We start from the raw sequence: 18,691 nt of genomic DNA on the forward strand, positions 1-18,691 counted from the left end.
TAAAAGGACACAATTTTAACTGACTAATGAAAAATCCACCTTCCAAATAATGTGCTTCAAAAAACAAACGGACACAAAAAAAACAAACCCCACAAGATTTTTTCCAATCTGCTGAAGAGCACATACCTGAGCTCCTCTAGAGCAGTGCATGAATGGTGTCATCATATTAGTATGGATGACAGAAAATGCAACTGACCAAACAGTGAAGTTAATTGTTGAACATGTGCTACCAACTGCGCATAAGTAAACTAACTGAAAAGATAACAACTTTTCCCTCTAGTCTCCTCCATTTGCACTAATTTCAGATGTCACTTAACACTAATAGCTACACAGTTTTTGGATGGGAGATGCAAGCTTGTGTCCATTTAAACCATGCACTCGTATTCCAAATCAAAAGATGAACTACAACAGATCAATAATTTGTAGTGTCTGAAAGACTTATTACAAATGAGTAAATAAAAAGACATAGGTAACAATTAAGTGTATATCTCATTTGACAGTGTAGTGCATCTTAAGTTTTAATTACGGTATAATATTTCAAAGCCTAGTATCTTCTATAAATTGTGATATTTCTTTAAAAGTAAAAAAAATCTTAGTAATGAGACTTAATTTTAGTAGATGTTTGCTGAAAAGAGCAGAGATTTCTTCTGTGACATAATTACAGTATGTATAATAAGGAAAGTCTAAATTAAGATCATACTGGATGAAGAAGAGTTACTTGCACTTTCACCAACTGCAAGAATGTAAAAGATAAACATTTCAGCCTTTAGTTTTAAAAACTTCAGACTTCTTGTTATATTTAAATAATCTTAGCAAGATGCATATTACTCTGGCTACCAGAAACAACCACTCTCTCCTAAAGAAAAAGGAAATTAGTGTTGCATTAATCAACATGGATACAATGTGATTACATTGTTAAACTAAACTGAAAAAAATCAATGCACTTTTTGCAAAGATTTCTGGCATAATTAATTACACAAAAATACTAAGTACTATGATTTCTAGTTAGAATATATTTTAATTTAAAATATATTGCCTTTTCCAATGATTAATCCAGTTTTTCCAGTGGGTACAATAAAATTAAATTCCTGTAATCCACCAGGAGGCCCCATGTTCCAGTTGCCTTGGCCTCTACCCCTTCCGCGACCACCAGGTCCGGGACCACCAGGATTACCAGCCTAATGGGGGAAAGCTACAAGTTAGCACACACTATTAAAACATACTGCCTCATTGACCACAATTAATTCATTAGTGACAACAGGTGACTCTAGAACAAAGCCCACTGCCAACTAACAAGTGTCAGATTAATACATTTAAGAGGCTTAATTATTTGTGTGTGTGTATATATACACATACACACCCCAGTAACGTATATAGTTAACATTTAGTTGAGTAAGGATTTTTCATTGAAGTGCTTTCACTCATTTTATGTTCCTGCTTCATTTCCAGATTACTCCAAGTTCTGTCATACCACAGGAGTCCAGTGGTCTTCCTCAAAAATCACTCTAAGGTGCAAAAGGAGGGAGGGAAGATCACACGACATCCAACAGGTGGAAGTGAAGAGAAGAGAGGGAAGGCAATAGTGGCTGGATATAGGGGACAGGGTTCAGAAAGGTATGGGGAAAAAAAGCACATTCCAGTTTTGTATGCACACACGTGCACATAAATAAGGGGGTAACTGTGCTGGCCTTCAGCACCCTGGTCAGAAAAGTCTGCATAGGAAGCTTTTATGCTCCTGCATCTGATTTAGCACATAGCTGAAGCATATGCATTAAACATAGCTCCCCTTGAAGAGTTGAGCAGAAGGTAATGCACAACTGAAGCATGCAGTTAAAAAAATACAGCAGCAATTATGTGTTTAAAAGAAGACAACCACATACAGTACCCTGAATTTCTGCAGCTGGAAGGGAGGTATTCACAGACAGAGAATATAAAAATGTTGAAATCACTCCTTTTGTCCCAACCCACATTTTTAAAAAAAGTTAAACTTTAAAAACAGTGTGGTAGGGCAAAAACCAGATTGATTTCACAGGGAAAAGGAGTGTTCCTCACAATACAGCAAAACACGATTGCCTGCCTATTTCAGATGTAATGGTGAGACTGTTAGTCAATGATTAGATAAAGGGTTAGTAATCACCACAAGATTATGATTGATTAAAAGCAGGTAGTGCACTAACAGACAACTGTCAACTCAATAAAAACAGCTCTAGAATAGCCAGGAAAGACATTGCTATGGGCTTTAAACTGATTTTTTTTTTTTTTTTTAAAAAAGAGTAACCTCATTGACACTTAAGAACTGCAAACAAGGATGTTTTATAATCCATGCTCAGTTTTCCACACAGACTCAAAAACTCCCATTAAGTAAGTTTATTAAAATGGACAGACAGCTAACATGGGATTTTTCCTAACTCAGCTGAAATTTTATTTTTTGCACAAAATATTATTAATATTAGCTAACCTGGACACTTCGAAGGAGGTCTGTAATAATTTCTGCAGCATGTTGACATCTGTCTGGAGGTCCTGTAATTTGGGCTATTCTATCTGGAGTTGTTCCATCATCTGGAATAAGAAAGCAATATTTAAATTAAGCCATGTTTTACTTAAAAATAAAGCCAAATTGATCAACATTTACGCACACACCCTCCACTCACCTGGCTTAAACTGGATTCTAACACCAGCATCATTCTGTATCTTCTTTATCATCTCTCCATTTCTTCCAATTACAATACCAACAGCAAATCGCGGTATTGGGACCTTAAGAGAAATCATCATCAATGAATATCTCGAAACAACAAATATTCCTACCAAAGATAACAATAAAAAGGAACACTGGAAAATTGAACTGGTCACCAACCATACCACCTCAGCGTGCAATCTTATCAAATCTAAGCAAATATGGAATCATCATCATAGCCAGTAAATGGATGGAATGGCCAAAAAGGGGAAATAAATTCTAGATACCACAGATTGTGATAGAGGCATCACTTCAGCAGATAGTGGTTTTCCCCCAGCCAATGCCTGAACAAGGTGTTAGGGGGCCTAGGATACTGGTATCATCAAACAATAACTCCAGCAGGAACCCTCACCACTCACGATCATTTACAACAGCTAGGATTAAACACCTGCCCAAATTCCAACTTGTGTAATTACATTCTTCACTCTATGATTTTAACTAGATTTTTCTTCACTTCCTCTTAGAAGGATTAAAACACCTCCAAATCAACAGAATCTGCTGTTCATTATTGCTGGCACATGATGGCTGCTGCATTCCACAAAGAGGCAGTAGTAGTACAGTGGTGAGCAAGTGATACCTATGTGCCATAACCACTTTGGGATACAGTTAAAGAGCTACTATTGGTATTAACTAGCTTTTAACATTATTAAACAGTCTCAAAGTACACAGTGAACAACAGATTTTCAACTATACATACATCTATCCCTTCATTTCCTCCTATTCTTGACCCATATTCATTGCGCGCCTCTCTAAAGCCACTTTGATCACGAATCAACTCCAACACCATTTCCTTGGCTTGCTAAAGAAAAAAAAATGTATTTTAGAGTCTATAATTTTAAAACTGTTTTGATATACATAAAAAAGATAAAGCTAGAAACAAATTCCTTACTTGAACTTTGTACGGGTCTCCTGTAATCCTAAGAGGTTTGTCTGCACCAGTGTTCTGTGGCCCATCTTGAATCATTACCATTTTGACTCCTGCTCGTTCCTATTTGACAATATAAAACTGAATTTCCATGCAATTCCAAAGTCTGACCCCTCTCTCTCACACACACGCACCCCCACTCCTCTCTCACACACACGCACCCCCACTCCTACCCATGTTTAAAACTTACCTGAAGTTGCTTAATGGTCTCTCCTCCTTTTCCAATAACCAATCCTGCCTTACTAGCTGGAATCATAATTTCTTGGACAGCATTTCCTGGTCCATCACCATGATGAAAGCCAGGTGTAGGTCTTCCCTTTTCAACTATCTGGTCAAGCAGTCTCTTTGCAGACCTGTGAAGACAGACAGGACAGTTACTGCTAAATGTATTACAAACTGTGCATTGTTCCAGTTGGAAAAATTCATTTCACACAGCCAAAAAGTTTCTTCATTACAATTTTAACTGACATTTGTATAATTTCATATCCATAAAAGATGTATTTCTCAAGTTCCACAGGATGCTTTCCCAGTTTAGCTTCCGTTAACATCTTTATGTGAGACTCCATGAAGATGAGTTCTGTGTGAATATGGTAGATTCACATCCTATGAAGAGTTCTAAGAAGAGTGAAACAACTGTACTGGTTTAGATGCCCAATTATACAATGTGAAATAAGAAAGTGAACTTAATGCCACATATCCAAGTCCCTGAAATTGTACTGATGAGACCTGTTTCCAGTCACTTTCTTCAGCTTCATGGTATTGAGCAGGTATTGTGGCTGATGCTTTTCTACTTTCTTCTTCTGTCTCGTCTGTTACAGTCTTTCATAATCTCACATTTAGGTCCACCTGTTTTTCTTACTTGTTTGCAAGCTGTCGTAGCAAAACTCTACACGATACTAAGTTTCTCCTTTTTTCTTCTTTTTAATATCTCAATTTTTAATTTTGACTATTATTGAAGGTGTCTCCTCCTTCCTCAGCATTAAAACAAGTTCTCAAACTATCCGATATGGTGGTGGCCGATAACCTTCTTCTAGCGAATTTTCAAGAAGTTCCACTTGACTTCTAGGTAGTTACTTTTTTTCCTTCTCCCCTGTAGAACTCTGACTTACTTTTTCTAGCACCAGAATTTTCCACACTTTTCAATACCAAACAATAGGGCCTTCCCACCACCATGCTACAGTAATTCTAGTTGCAACTAGGGGATAAGTTATTAGTTCCTTACGGCTTTTATAAAATGCAGAGTTTTCAGGACAATTTAATAAAAGCACACAGGGGTTACTGGACACCCTATCATCTTCCTTCTGAAATCTCCAATAGCTTTCCAAAATGTCAATTTTTTTGGGCACATTCACCATACAAGGAGAAATTCTCCTATTTCATTACATTCTCATTTGCCTTTCCCTGTTCCATTAATTTGTTTGCAATTTAAAGTTTTCAGTGTTTATCAACAGTCACTTCCATTTTTCTAGTACAATAAGAAACATTCCATCAATACCAACACATTAAAGATAAACATTACTTTAAAAACTGCCTGAAATATATACTGCAGACCCGCAGTTATGAACACTTTACAAACTAACCAGTCAACCACACATCTCATTTTGAAACAGAAGTACATAAATTACAGGGGAGGAATAGCCCAGTGGTTTGAGCATTGCCCTGCTAAACCCAGGGCTGTGAGTTCAATCCTTGAGGAGGCCACCTGGGGATTGGTCCTGCTTTGAGCAGGGGGGTTGGACTAGATGACCTCCTGAGGTCCCTTCCAACCTGATATTCTATGCTATGATCAGGTAAAAACAAACAAATACTGTGTTAAAATGTCAACTACTAAAAAAAAAAATAAAGGGAAAGCAGCATTTTTCTTCTCCATAGTAAAATTTCCAAGCTATATTAAGATACTGTTCAGCTGGAAACTTTTGAAAGAACCACCATAACATTTTGTTCAGAGTTTCAAACATTTCAAAGTTACAAACAATCTCCATTCACGAGGTGTTCATAACGCCAAGGTTCTACTGTATGCCATGAACTAGCTAATTAGGAAACAGAAAATGTAACAATCAAACAAAAATAAATTGAAAATTTCTACTTTTCCCTTTTGAAGGCATTTGGGAACCAGTTTATTTAGAAACTGAGGATAATTATTCCCCCACCACCTTACTATCACCAAAAACAGTCACTAAAACAAAATTTCACAACAGAAGTCTTTGAAAAGAATCCTCAACTCCCAGCTATTAAGATAACATACCGGCAAGAGTCAAAGGCCTAACCCAGGGGTAGGCAACCTATGGCATCTTCTCCAGGGTCCAGGCACCTAATTAGTGAAGCTAAGCCTGCACGGCTCCACTAATTAGGCAGGTCACCCTTCATTCTGTTGTGTGCGACTGCCCAGGCACGCACCTTAGAGGGAACTATCCACGGACCACCTGAATGGAGCTCGCAGATCACTGACAGTCTGTGGACCACAGTTTGAAAACCTCTCCACTAGACTTTCCAGCATTCAACGAGAATATACTCTGCTGTGTAATTTCACAGACCAACCCACCACAGCACAGGATGGTGAAAATTCTCTCTGCTGATGCAAGTCTTCTATCAATGGGCACTATGCTGCTTTAGATACAGGTCATCTAAACCATAAAGACAGTAAGGATTCAGACTAGGAGGCATCTAAACATTTCTGTCTCAGCTAAAAGCTTAAGTTCTGTGTACTGGAAAGCCTTGATTTACCAAGTACCACCACGATTACTCCCACCACTACTATATAATAGGAACACATTTATCTTCACACCATTGGGCCTTCTTCTAAAATTCTAAATGTTCTGACTGAACACTAACATATCCATGACTGTGCCGTGAGTAACTTCAACGAAGAGAAACTAGGGTTTCTACTATTACTCCTCAATGGAGAAATTTCCAGACCCACCTGATTCCAGTTGCTTCTTTCTCAATTTGTCTTCTGGCTAATAAGTGCTTATCCTATTGAGCCAGAATGAATCTAATCTTGTAACATTTTGTTGTGATCAGGTGGTCTGCTAAAAAGCTATTCCTAAGCAGGCCAATTTGAGTGAAAGGCATAAGACCCTTTCAAAATTAAAAAAAGTAGATGTTCTATGCCCTCCCTTTATTTTTTTAATCTATGTTTAACAAACGTTAATGTCTTTTTGCTTAGTGACATATTGTAAAATAAATTATTTGGAAACAGATCAAATTCAAATTACTGTTAACATTATGGCAGTAAGAAAAATATTAAAGGAACTCAAATTTACGAATGTCTCCCAAGCCTTACTAATCATCAGAAACACCACATTTCAATATTAACTTCATCCAGAAAATTATATATCAACATAAAATCAAATGGCATGGTCACATCACCACTCTGAGCCACTTTGTACCCATGATGAAACTAGTGTATAGATTGATAATTACTAGCCAAAATTAGGCCAGCTGCATTGTTCAGTCATATCAAATGTTTCATCCTTGATTTAATAATATCCTTAGGGTCTGATCCATCAGCATAGACCTGACTGCAAGGAAAGGGGCTACTTCATTTTAACAGTTGAATGGTTATATTCAGGCTCAGTACAATCCAATTCTTACTCTTAAGCATTTCTCTACATTATCTATTTAAATGTTCAGAGTTGTGGGAATTATGCTCCTCTCTCCCCTCAAGACAACATGGGGTCACAATAATTACTTAATGACCATAAACGCTCAGATTCAAAGAACTGAAGCTTTATAACTGTTAAAACACAAATTGTCAATAGCACATGACAAGAGTATGCAAAGGAAATATCCTTAAATCAAATTCACTCAAACAGCATTTTTCTTATTTTGCCTATCTGTAAATTCTGATCATCAGTGAAAACACATTTTTGTCAATTTCTGTATGCATTACAATCAATGTTTACTAATAAAAACTGAATCCTTTCAAGTCTAGTTATTGTCACCTCACTGTATAGGAGTCATATGACATTTTTAGATCTAAAAATATTTTAAAGTATTAGACAATATACTTACTGAACAGATTCGGGTGTTCCAGTTAACATGCAAGATCTATCAGGCAGGCCACCACTATCTATAAAGTTTGTAAAATGAAACAGATTTAACAACTATGTTTAACTCGCAAGGAATCTGTAGCTAAGTAAATAGAATAGTGTGTTGTAGGAAGTTTTAACACTTCATCAAACCAATCAAATGACAGTCTCAAGATTTTTTTGCACTTAAATTACTTGTACCTGTTCCCAGTTGCTAAAGATTAAAATAAATTTAGTTGAAAAACAAATGATCAGTGTTCCAAACTTGTACCACTAAATGTATATAACCTCAAAATGAAATAATTACCAGGAGCAATCTGTATTTTGCATCCAGATTCTTGTTGTATGCGTGAAATCTGTTCTCCTCCTCTGCCAATTACTTGAGGGATAAAAACAAAGGATGTTACTAGCAATAGCAACAGCAACACTTGTTAAGAGCTCCATTATATTGTATATTATATTATTACTTACTGAATCCAACCATTCCATCTGGAACTTTGTACTCCTCTGTCATTACAGACCTAAAAAAAGACAAAAGATAACGTATGTTTAGGAGACCACACTGGCTTAGAATTTAGAGAATATTTTTCATCTGTACACAAAGACTGGCTGCCTTCTTCACAATCACACGAAGGAGAAACATACTGTAACATTTTGGGGAAATGCCTTTCTGTGGGTGCATCTACTGCATCTAGTGACTTGAACAAGAGCCAAGTTTATGCAATTTTACTTCAGAAGTTTTGCCCATTTCAACCTGAAATTCTTCAGGTTAAATAGAGATTAAAAGCCAAAATGACAACCTGTAAACACAGAATACCAAACAGTAATATTAGGAGGCAAAAACAACATTCTTAATTTACATTATATAAAATTTAGATACTAGATTTATGTACTTCATAACAGATCAATTATTTCTGCTAAAAATCTGTTTGGTATGAAAAAGACTAGTATATTCCATGTTGCTAGTTACGTAGCATTAGAAGTATGTAACAGATGTATAAAAATATAGGCCCTTTCCATAACAAAAAAATGCACATCAAGAATTAAAAGGGCATGTGGGCAGGTTGGTTAGTTTTGTGTTTTTGAGGCAACAGAAGGAAGAAGCAAGATGAGAAGAATGCAGTATAAGTTATTGATCAGATACGTTCGGCATAAATTTTGTTAACTCCAATATTTTTTCCCTTAAGAAATCTTTCCCTCTTGCTTTTAAAATAATCTTTTCCTTCAGACCAGATGCCCGACCCTATGGATCACACATCCCACATATGACATGATATCAAGTCCCCATGCAGTTCTAGATGTGGGATCGGACACTAAACCTATTATATACATTTCAAATATTTAGCTTATGCCTATTGTGGCTAAATTGTAACAAGCATCACTTCACAATTGTGTTTCATTATTATGTTCAAACATTGTCTTTTTAGGAGAAATGTTTTGAAGTTGTTTCCTGGAAATGAACCAATTCTAAAAAGTATGTGTAAACAAAATGTTAATTATGGCTCCTACCTTTGTTGCTGATGCATCGGGGGTAGCTGGGTTCCAAAAGCTACAAATAAAAAGTATTTTTAAAGTTAAATTCAGAAATAAAGGCAAAATTCTCTCACAATTAAGCCAGAAATTTCCCACTAGCTACTTCTGACAAAGCAGGGTTTTAAAAAAAAGTTGCCAAGAAGAGGTATAAAAGTATAGCTGAAAAAGACAAACTGATTCTCAGCTCTGTTGCTAGCATATAATATTCCACAACTATCAAACTGATAAAAAACAAGCCTATTTTACTTAAAGAAACTTGAGACATACGGGTCAAGTCACCGTGATCTCACTGGTCCAACATTACCTACCAGAATACTGCATCATACTCTTGCTCTGAAAATGTACACTTGTTTAGGTTTTATTTAAAATGAAATAAAAAATACTTACAGTCATTCTGAGGAGCAACTTTCTTAGCATCTGGTTGATCTGCAAAATTAAGATTTTTTTTATTTTTTGCCAAGAAACAAGAATCTTTTAAACTAATGGCTGTCCCATGAGTGTGAATTGTAACTTTTCCAGTGTATTTTTTAGTCAAAAGAATTTGTTTTGGTAATTTCAGGGAATAGATCTGAATAAAAAAAGAAATAATATAAGTACAGTACTCGGTTAGTATACTTGAAAAGAAGTTAAGTATTTCCATTTGTCTATCCAGTGGTTTAAGAAAAGCATAGTTTTAGAAACATACTGATTGGATATCCATAAACAGTCAATGAAACTTAGCTAAGACAAGCAACAACATTTAACTCTGCTCCTAATAACTCGCTTCTCAAGCTAATGATGCTTCTACAGTAAGAACTGAAGATAAAAGTCCACCAAAAATCAGTATGAAAATAAACAATGGCTTAAAAAAATTTCTGACAAGTGACCACAAATCTACATAGAATAATTTAAGAAGCAACAATAATCCCCTGCAATGCAATCTGAGTCTGAACTGTGGTATGAAATTCCTATCCAAATATCAAGCATTTCACAGCATAAAACTTCAAAAAAAAAAAAAAGAAAAAAGAAAAAACAAACAAAAAAGTAGATTCAAAGCAACTCTATCACTAACATAAAAAATCCTCTTTGTACAAATAAGCAAAATGAAAGGCACTGACAACCTATATCTGAAAAGACTACTTCAGATGTTTCCTTCCCCACCCCAAATTCAAAGTTATGTGATGAACCATCATAATTTATGTGTAGCAAAAAGTCAGACACATAATCCAAGAAATATTTGTGTCATCCATTTCAAAAGATCCACTAGTTTATTTCACGTTTACATACTAAACACAGGTAATAAATAAAAATTCCTGCCTTTAAAAGGAGAGGGCATTCCCTCCCAGTGTGTTGTACTGCTCGGACTTGTCCAAGAGCCATCTACACATAAAATAAAAAGAATACATTACATACATCATCTGAAGCATCATTAGCTCATTTTTGTATATTAAAAACCTCACTATTAATAGAAAAACACTTTAATAAAGAATACAAGAACTCCTGGTCTGAAGCCTTAATTACATTCTGTAAACTGAGTCACAATCCTCTTACAGGGAAAAAAAAAAAGTCACAGCTCATATAGACCTAACAAAATATGAACACCTCCAAGTTCAGAAGTTTCTCTCCATAATTTAGTCAGGATTATGTGTGTATATTAAACATATCAAACCCTGCTAAGTTCACACTAGCAGTATAGTAAAAAATCAGAAGACATGCCACACAATTCAGTAGCCAACTTTTCTGCAAAGTAAAGTAAGTCAAAAAGTGGAAACTGCAACAAAAGTAGAGGAAATATTACAGCATGATCTTATCAGGGTTCATGCATGCTGTATGTTGAAGTTAGTAAAACATTTAGCCAAGTAGAATTTTTATTTTCCCTGTCTTTTTTTTTTTTTTTTTTTAAAGTCCTATGCCTTTACAATGAAATGCATTAAAAATAGTTTACCAGATGTGGTATCTTCAATAATAAAACAGAGGTCAAACCCAGCATAGGTTTGAAAGGTGACCACCTTCAACCTTAATAGGGAATAAAAGATTTCAACATATCTGCATAAAGGTATCCTCTAAATTATTTATGTTTCACCTACCTTACCCATGGGTTTTCCTCTTAAAATGTACTGCATTGTGTCAGTACAACAGGTCAGGTAATGGTCTAAGAATTGATTTACACAGACTTTAGACCTAAATAGTGCCACTCATTTCTAAACAAAAATCCCCATTAAAACCAAATTGGGAAAGTGTGTGGTGTGCTTTAAAGGGAGCACATGCCTGTACAATATAGATCTATACTATTGTTTCTGTGGAATTTTTAGGACATTTTTGACACCGCTGCCTGAACAAAATGAATTATGGTAGTATACATATATTTGACAGCATACCTCCATCCTCAAGAGGTCTTTTTTGTCCTCCATAACTGTAATCATTTGAATTCATTGATGTCCCTCCATCACCTCCAATTTTTGCTGCAATCTAGATAAAAGTAAAAATAATTAAAACAAACATGACATACTTTTTACCTTGCAGCTCAGTCCTGGTTTGCCCTAGTTTTACTGAGGTTTAAAAAAAAAATACATATTAAAAACAATATACATCTCAAATGATGAAAAAAAGTCCCTCTTTGCATATCATCTTGGAGCACACTTGATCAAATTATCATTTTGCTTTAAGAAAGGCATTTAAAGAGCATTTTGCATGGTTACAAATTTCTCTTTACAAAAGGGAGGTTGTTGAACTCATGAGGTTTCACCCATGGAGAAAGTAGAAGAGACTGCTGCATTTAGAAATGGCAGCACCATGTATTTTGCCACAAGATCTTTGAGATATTACATCTCATTAAAACACGATGAGTTATCTCACAGAGAACCCAACTCCTAGCAAGATCACCTTAAATCTCATAACTGCACTGACTTCCCCTTTTAAATGCTGTATAAAGTTACATCTTGCTCGTTACCAAATGAAGACTTAAGTGCAGCCAACTGAAAAACGACGAATGTGCAAATCAAGTTAAAAGGAAAACTAAAGGAGCGAGAGTACTCAACGGAAATTTGTAGTTTTAGCTCAGGACCAACGAACCCAACACTTTCAAACTAGTTTGAGCACGTTACCAGGATACAAGACCGCCTCAGGCAACATAATAAATGGAACTGAACCCGAGCCTTTTAGAACACGAGGTGGGATCCTCGTCGAAAACCTGCGACAAGCGGTTCTTTCTTCTTCGCCTCCCCAGGCAGCGCAGGGCGGTGACCCAAGGCTGCGCGCTGCCTGGGATAAGGCGTTTGTAGTAACTAGCTATGATTTCGCTCTTTGCTCCCACTCACCCACCCAAATGGCTCAGAGGGAAGGCCCGGGAAAAGTCGCCTCCCTAACCTCTCCCTTCACGGACCTTGTGGGTACGGGGGGCAAATTATCGGGGATCAAGCAGAGGTGGGGACCCTTCCCCATCTCATTATGGGTTGAAGGGGCAAGGGCGCTGCGGGAGCCCCCGCCCCCCGTTGTGTGTGCTGGGGAGGCACAGGAATCCCTCCTCACTGCGTACACAGGGCGGGGAATGGAGAAGAAACAAATAGCACCGCCGTCACCCCAACGTGCGCAGAAAACGAGGCCCCTGAAAGGGAAGCGGATCCAGCCTTACTCCAGCCCCCTCCCCAGAACAAACCCCTGAAGCCACCCGATACGCTTCAAAGGATTTGCGGAGGACCCACCCTATTTGTCCCAGAATAGGTAGAGGGGAGATTCCGGTGCTGAGGATCAGAGGATGCCCTATCGGGAGCCGCTTCCAGGCCCCCGAGCCTGAGGGTCGGAGCTACCGATGGGCTGGTGCCCATATTACACACCTGCCTAGCCCGCTGCAGTGCGTCTTTAAAGGCATCGTTGACTCCCCCACCTCCGCCTCCTCCTCCTCCGGGCGCGCCCGAAGCAGGAGGGGGCACCGTGGAATAATCCGCCATAGCCGCTCCGCCGGCGCTTCCTGCCCTACTCGCTGCCTGCCAAGAAAGAAAGAAAATGGCGGCGGGCGGGAGCCTTTCACATTCCTGCGCGGCATCGTGCTCGGGGGAGGGGGGCAGGGAAGGGGAAGAAACCTCGCGAGACCTCTGGAAGGGAGGGGTGGGATTTCGTGGAGGTTCACGTGGAAGAAGATGAAATCTCGTGAGACTTCACTCTGAAAGCCGGTATATGTGTGGAGGCGAGGTTATAACTCCGGAGATGCCCTTCAGGCGGCACGGAAGGGGAAATCCTCCGAGGCGGGGAGGTAAGGCTCGTGATAGTTCCTTCCTGGAACGGGATTTCAGAGGCCCCATCGTGTAGGGGGGGAAGGGAGGCTAGATATCACGCGATGACTTTTATCGGTTCGGGATTTGGGAGATCGCGGAAAGGAAACAGGTGGATCTCGCGAGCTTTGAAGGTTAATTTTCAGCGCGTGGAGCTACAGTCTCAGCTGGAGCGTGGGGGCTGCTGGGAGCTCGGTTGGCTCGCGACCTGCTAACGCTGACTGACACTTCTGCGGCTTTGAGTGAGTCAGGAAAGGAGAAGTTCCGCGCGAGGCGAGCGGTTACTGCTATTCGCAGGCCGCTGGGGTCTGAGCACTGCCCCCTTGGGCGCTGGCCCCATGCTGAGGGAGCTCGTTGCCTCCAGGGCACAGTCTCCCCCGCCGAGTCCCACCCCGGGGTGATATCTGGGGGTGCAAAGCTCCTGGCCTAGTATGGCTCTGGGGCTGCTCCCCGGGGCGAGCTGGGGTGGTGCTACTGGGGAAGAGAAGCATCGCTTGCCAGGTGACTGCCGCCCAAAACTTATGCGGCGAAGCCGGTCAGCCCGCTGGGCTTTGGGCTTGCAGTGCCGCGGCGGGGGGGGTTGTCCTGGCGGGTGGCTGCGGCGGCGGTTTCTAAACGCGTTGTTGTGTAGCGTGGTCACGGAGAAAATATCACCCCTGTGTAACGCGCTCGGGTTACATAGAACTAGCGCTTTATTGCGACGGGAGGATGGGTGGGGCGAGAGGTCTGCGGTGCCGCGCCGCAGCGCGGACTGGGGTAACTGGCAGCGCCTCAAGAAACAGCCGCGTTAACTGCCGCATGGTGAGGTGAGCCTGCAGATATGCAGAGCTGTTCTGACCAGCTGAGGATCTGAGACTTCTCCGCTTGGCATGCCAGCCACGGGGGGTGCGGGGGAACGAAAGCCTAAATTCCTCTTCTGGGGTTTGTGGCTCTCTCTCTGGTGTGGCTTCTCTTTTCAGCTAAATGCAACCTGGCTTTTTAAGATGTACCACTACTAAATTCTTTGTGCTCCTTGCCTTGGCACTTCACTACTCTCATTCAGTCAGTACTACTTTTGATTCCTTTTTAGGATATTCATTTTTCAGGATGGTTTGCTCTATTGATTCTAGCATCTTCCTACCAGGCTTCAGCTCCTCAGGGAGATGGATCGTGGCTCCCGCTTCTTCTGTGCCCTGCAGAAGAAGATGGGGGGTTAAGAAGCATGTCATCTGCCTTTTGGTGGCTGATACTACCCCCCCGCCCACGGATCTGGTGGAGATATGCAAGAGGGCCTGGACCTTCTGTGCTTGCCTTTTCTCTTCAGATCTGACCAACACTGATGCCTGCGGAGTGTTTTGGGATGAACTCACAACAGTCAGCACGGGTGACCAGGAACAGCTGGAGCTGTCTCCCACTCTGGCTGAGTTCTCGGAAGCTCTCCATCTCATGCCCACTAATAAATCCCTGGGCATGGACCATGGAATTTCTGCTGCGTGTTCTGGGACGTCCTCGGCCCAGACCTGGTCACCGTCTGGGCCGAGTCTTTGCAGAGCGGGGTCCTCCCTCTCTCGTGCAGGCGAGCCGTGCTCGCCTTATTGCCGAAGAGGGGGGACCTCCGCGATTTACGGAACTGGCGTCCCATCTCGCTCCTCAGCACGAGCTGCTAGAATCATAGAATATCAGGTTGTAAGGGACCTCAGGAGGTCATTTAGTCCAAACCCCACTCAAAGCAGGACCAATTCCCAACTAAATCATCCCAGCCAGGGCTTTGTCAAGCCTGACCTTGAAAACCTCTAAGGAAGGAGATTCCACCACCTCCCTAAGTAACCCATTCCAGTGCTTTACCACCCTCCTAGTGAAAAAGCTTTTCCTAATATCCAACCTAAACCTCCTCCACTGCAACTTGAGACCATTACTACTTGTTCTGTCATCTGGTACCACTGAGAACAGACTAGGCATCCATCCTCTTTGGAACGTCCTTCAGGTAGTTGAACGCAGCTATCAAATCCCCCTTCTGTTCTTCTCTTCTGCAGACTAAACAATCCCAGTTCCCTCGCCTCTCCTCATAAGTCACATGCTCCAGCCCCCTAATCGTTTTCGTGGGTGAATACCCACTTCATCTGGCGAAGTGAGTATTCACCCACGAAGCTCATGATCCAAACGTCTGTTAGTCTATAAGTGCCACAGGATTCTCTTGCTGCTTTTACAGATTCCAGACTAACACGGGCTACCCCTTTGATACTAATCATTTTTGTAGCCCTCCGCCGGACTCTTCAATTTTTTCCACATGTTTCTGTAGCGTGGGGCCCAAAACTGGACACAATATTCCAGATGAGGCCTCACCAATGTTGAATCGAGAGAATAATCACATCCTGATCTGCTGCAATTGCCCTACATTATACAGCCCAAAATGCCTTTAGGCCTTTCTTGGCAAACAAGGGTTCACTGTTGACTCTATCCAGCTTTCTCATCCACTGTAACCCCTATCCTTTTCAAGGTCATAGCAAAAGGCCATCTCGCTGTGGTCCATCCTGACCAGACCTACACCATTCCCGGGCCGTACCATCTTTGATATATCTTTACCAGGTCTGGGATCTCTTAGAGCTAGGGTGTAGGGATGGCTGTTGTTCCCCTCCTGTCATTGGATCAGGAAAAAGCATTCGACATACAGGACCACAGGTATCTCCTGGCACTCCGTGGGCATTCGCTTCAGGGCCCAGTTTATGGGGTTTCTTCCAGTGCTGTACACTTTCGCAGAGTGTTTGGTCAGGGTCAACTGGACCTTGACCGCACCTGTCAACTTTGTGAAGGAGTGTGCAAGGCTGTCCACTGTTAGGTCAGCCGTATACTCTGGCTATTGAGCCTTCCTCCATCTTTCATAAGAGTGGTGGGGTTGGTGCTGCTGAACCGGAGGTGAAGCTGGTCCCTGGCAGCATTCCAATGACGTGCTCCTCATGGTCCAGAACCTGGACAATCTGGTGCGGGTAGAGGCTGCCAAGCTCTTTATTCTGTGGCTCCTCTGCCCAGGTCAGCTGGGTAAGAGCTTGGCCTGGTGATCGGCCAAGTGTGGCAGGCGAACTCCCCTCCCACCCACGCTTCAGGCCATCAGGTGGAGCGTGGGTCCGCTGCTCTATCTTGGCATTTACCTTTCTACCACACATCTGTCTCTGCTGGAGAACCGGCAAGGTTTAGACGGCAGGGTGACTGGCGAGTGCAGGGCTGAGACAGGATTGCTGGTGCATAACCAACTGGTTCGTATCCATGCTCTGGCACCAACTCAACCCGCTGTGCCCATCCCGAGGTTCATGGCCAATTCTCCAGAAGTTGGTTCTGGAGTTTTTTTGGCCAGAACTGCACTGGGTCTCTGTAGGGTTCTCCATCTTCCCATGAAGAAGGGAGACAGGGCCTGACATGCTGCACAAGCAGGTCCGTGTCTTCTGCTCCATGCCCTGCAAGAACTCGTTTATAGTGGCAGGTGGCTCGGCGTGGAGCATATGGCTCGTGCCTTCCTCCACTGCCTGCTGAGTCTCTAATATGACCGGCAGCCCTTTTTTCTCCGTCCAAGAGGTCATTCCGCGAGACCTCTCTGAGCTGCCAGTCCTCTACAGGACCTCCTCTGGACCTGGAGGCTGGTTTCAGCAACTAGGCCGTGGCGGCTTCTGAGAGGGTAGATCTCGTTGTGGAGGCCTGCTAGCAACCTTCAGCTTCCGTGTGCAGGTGGCAGAGTCCCCCTTGGTGTGCTGGAGGTTCGTCCTGGTGGAGTCACCAAGATTGGAGATCTCTTGGACTATGTCCTGGGGTTGGGGTGGATCCCCTGGCGGCTAGGTCAGCTCATGGAGCTCTCCACCCTTAAACCCCCCCCCCCCCAGCACATTCTCCAGGAAGTGGAGGCACCCCTGTCCTCAGAGGCTGGGGTTTTCTTTGAGCGGGTCCTGTGAGAGGGTGCACCCTGCCTGCCTCTCACTCCAGACCTTCTGGATCTTTCCACTGGTCCCCTGCCCCATGAGCCTTCCCAGCCTCCCCCTCCTCGTACCCCAAGTTGGCTGCACATCTTGCAGCTGGTCCATTTCCGAACCGTGCCAAGAGACCATCTGTATGCGGTCATGATGCACATGCTTCATTTCCCCACCCAAATGGCGGGAACTTTCGCCAGCAGTGGAGGGTGGGGAACCCTGATGGGCCAGCTTATATTCCATCTTAATCCCGTGGCCTGCCGGCGATATCAGCTGGTGACTCCTACATGGAGCTGAGAGCACAGGCGTGTACTTTGCGCAGTTCACCTCTGTCCCTGAAGCCTGTCCCTTCTGTGGCGTGAGGGAGATCCTGGCGCACGCATACCTTCAGTGTGCCAGGCTGCAGCCCCTCTTCCGGCTCCTCCAGAACCTCTTATTGAGGTTCTGGCTGCACTTTTCCCCACACTTGTTACTTTATGCACACCTGATCCAAAGCCCCACGAAGTTGCGGGACCAGCTTGTCAACCTCCTCCTGGCCATGGCCAAGGTGGCCGTTTCTAACACCAAGGAGAGGAGGTTGGCAGAGGGAGACCCCTGCGACTGTAGGGCTGTCTTTTGGCGGGGGAGTTTCTCTGGGCAGCGTCTGCTGGCTCTCTTGATGCCTTTGAGGAGTAGTGGGCGCTGTCTGGGGTTCTCTGCTCAGTGTCCCCTTCTGGTTCCCTAGTTTTTGCCCTTTAACTCCCGTGCCTGTTCCTGTTGTTGCCTTTGTTGTCCCCCGAAGTTGGTTGGGTTCTCAGTCCAGTAGCTCTTTCCTAGGCTGGGGGAGGGGCTTTTAGCAGTGAGCGAGCTAGTGGGTGCTCAAAAGGACCAGGCTTCAGAGCCTACAGCCATTATTTTACTAACTTCTGTAGTGTCAGTATCTGTATCTGGTATCCAGTGAATGCTGAAATTGATAGTAAGCATCTGATAAAGTTTTTAAAAAGTGGATTTGTCATATCCTTGGTTACAAGGCTCTTTAAGCTTGTGTCAATTTGGAATGAGGTTTCATTTGTGCCATCTATCTATTTAGTTATGTTTAATATAGACCTTTCTTAAAGTTCTCGAACCACAGCCAGGATCAAGCATTTTTGGCCAGAAATAATTGGCAATCAATTAACATGTTGCGACATGACAAAAAATCAGCTCTAGATGAAGCTGAAGGCCATAGAGTATGGCTAATATGAGAAAGTAATAGCAATACTTAAATTGGACCATTAAGTGTGTGTGTTTGTGGGAGGGGAGGAGAGGAA

General features: G+C 42.2%; 2 protein-coding genes across 21 annotated transcripts in view; one reads left to right on the forward strand and one right to left on the reverse strand.

Annotated features, from left to right (window-relative positions):
• The window catches only part of FUBP1 (far upstream element binding protein 1), a 63,202-nt gene extending 49,944 nt beyond the window's left edge, over positions 1-13,258 (reverse strand). For 7 of the 16 annotated variants that reach the window (XR_012656240.1, XM_032802491.2, XM_075067737.1 and 4 more), the window contains exons 1-14: positions 12,904-13,258; positions 11,581-11,671; positions 10,520-10,582; positions 9,611-9,649; positions 9,200-9,239; positions 8,162-8,211; positions 7,998-8,069; positions 7,674-7,731; positions 3,850-4,012; positions 3,624-3,722; positions 3,432-3,533; positions 2,652-2,754; positions 2,459-2,559; positions 1,037-1,178 (exon numbers count right to left, since the gene is read on the reverse strand). Coding sequence is in view for 15 of the 16 variants with exons in the window: in XM_032802491.2 (XP_032658382.2) it covers positions 1,037-1,178; positions 2,459-2,559; positions 2,652-2,754; positions 3,432-3,533; positions 3,624-3,722; positions 3,850-4,012; positions 7,674-7,731; positions 7,998-8,069; positions 8,162-8,211; positions 9,200-9,239; positions 9,611-9,649; positions 10,520-10,582; positions 11,581-11,671; positions 12,904-13,149 (1,369 nt within the window). In the remaining variant the exon portion in view is untranslated. The remainder of the gene's footprint in view (positions 1-1,036; positions 1,179-2,458; positions 2,560-2,651; positions 2,755-3,431; positions 3,534-3,623; positions 3,723-3,849; positions 4,013-7,673; positions 7,732-7,997; positions 8,070-8,161; positions 8,212-9,199; positions 9,240-9,610; positions 9,650-10,519; positions 10,583-11,580; positions 11,672-12,903) is intronic. The other 9 variants (XM_075067742.1, XM_032802496.2, XM_032802495.2 and 6 more) reach the window with 3 other exon arrangements.
• Positions 13,259-13,365: 107 nt separating this feature from the next.
• Positions 13,366-18,691, forward strand: part of DNAJB4 (DnaJ heat shock protein family (Hsp40) member B4) — a 46,098-nt gene continuing 40,772 nt past the window's right edge. For 2 of the 5 annotated variants that reach the window (XM_032802472.2, XM_075067745.1), the window contains exon 1: positions 13,481-13,712. The gene's annotated coding sequence lies outside the window, so the exon portion shown is untranslated. Of the gene's footprint in view, positions 13,452-13,480; positions 13,713-18,691 lie in introns of those variants that run through there. The other 3 variants (XM_032802477.2, XM_032802474.2, XM_032802473.2) reach the window with 3 other exon arrangements.

The sequence above is a fragment of the Chelonoidis abingdonii genome, chromosome 7 (genome assembly GCF_003597395.2).
Source record: "Chelonoidis abingdonii isolate Lonesome George chromosome 7, CheloAbing_2.0, whole genome shotgun sequence".
Classification (NCBI taxonomy): domain Eukaryota; kingdom Metazoa; phylum Chordata; order Testudines; family Testudinidae; genus Chelonoidis; species Chelonoidis abingdonii.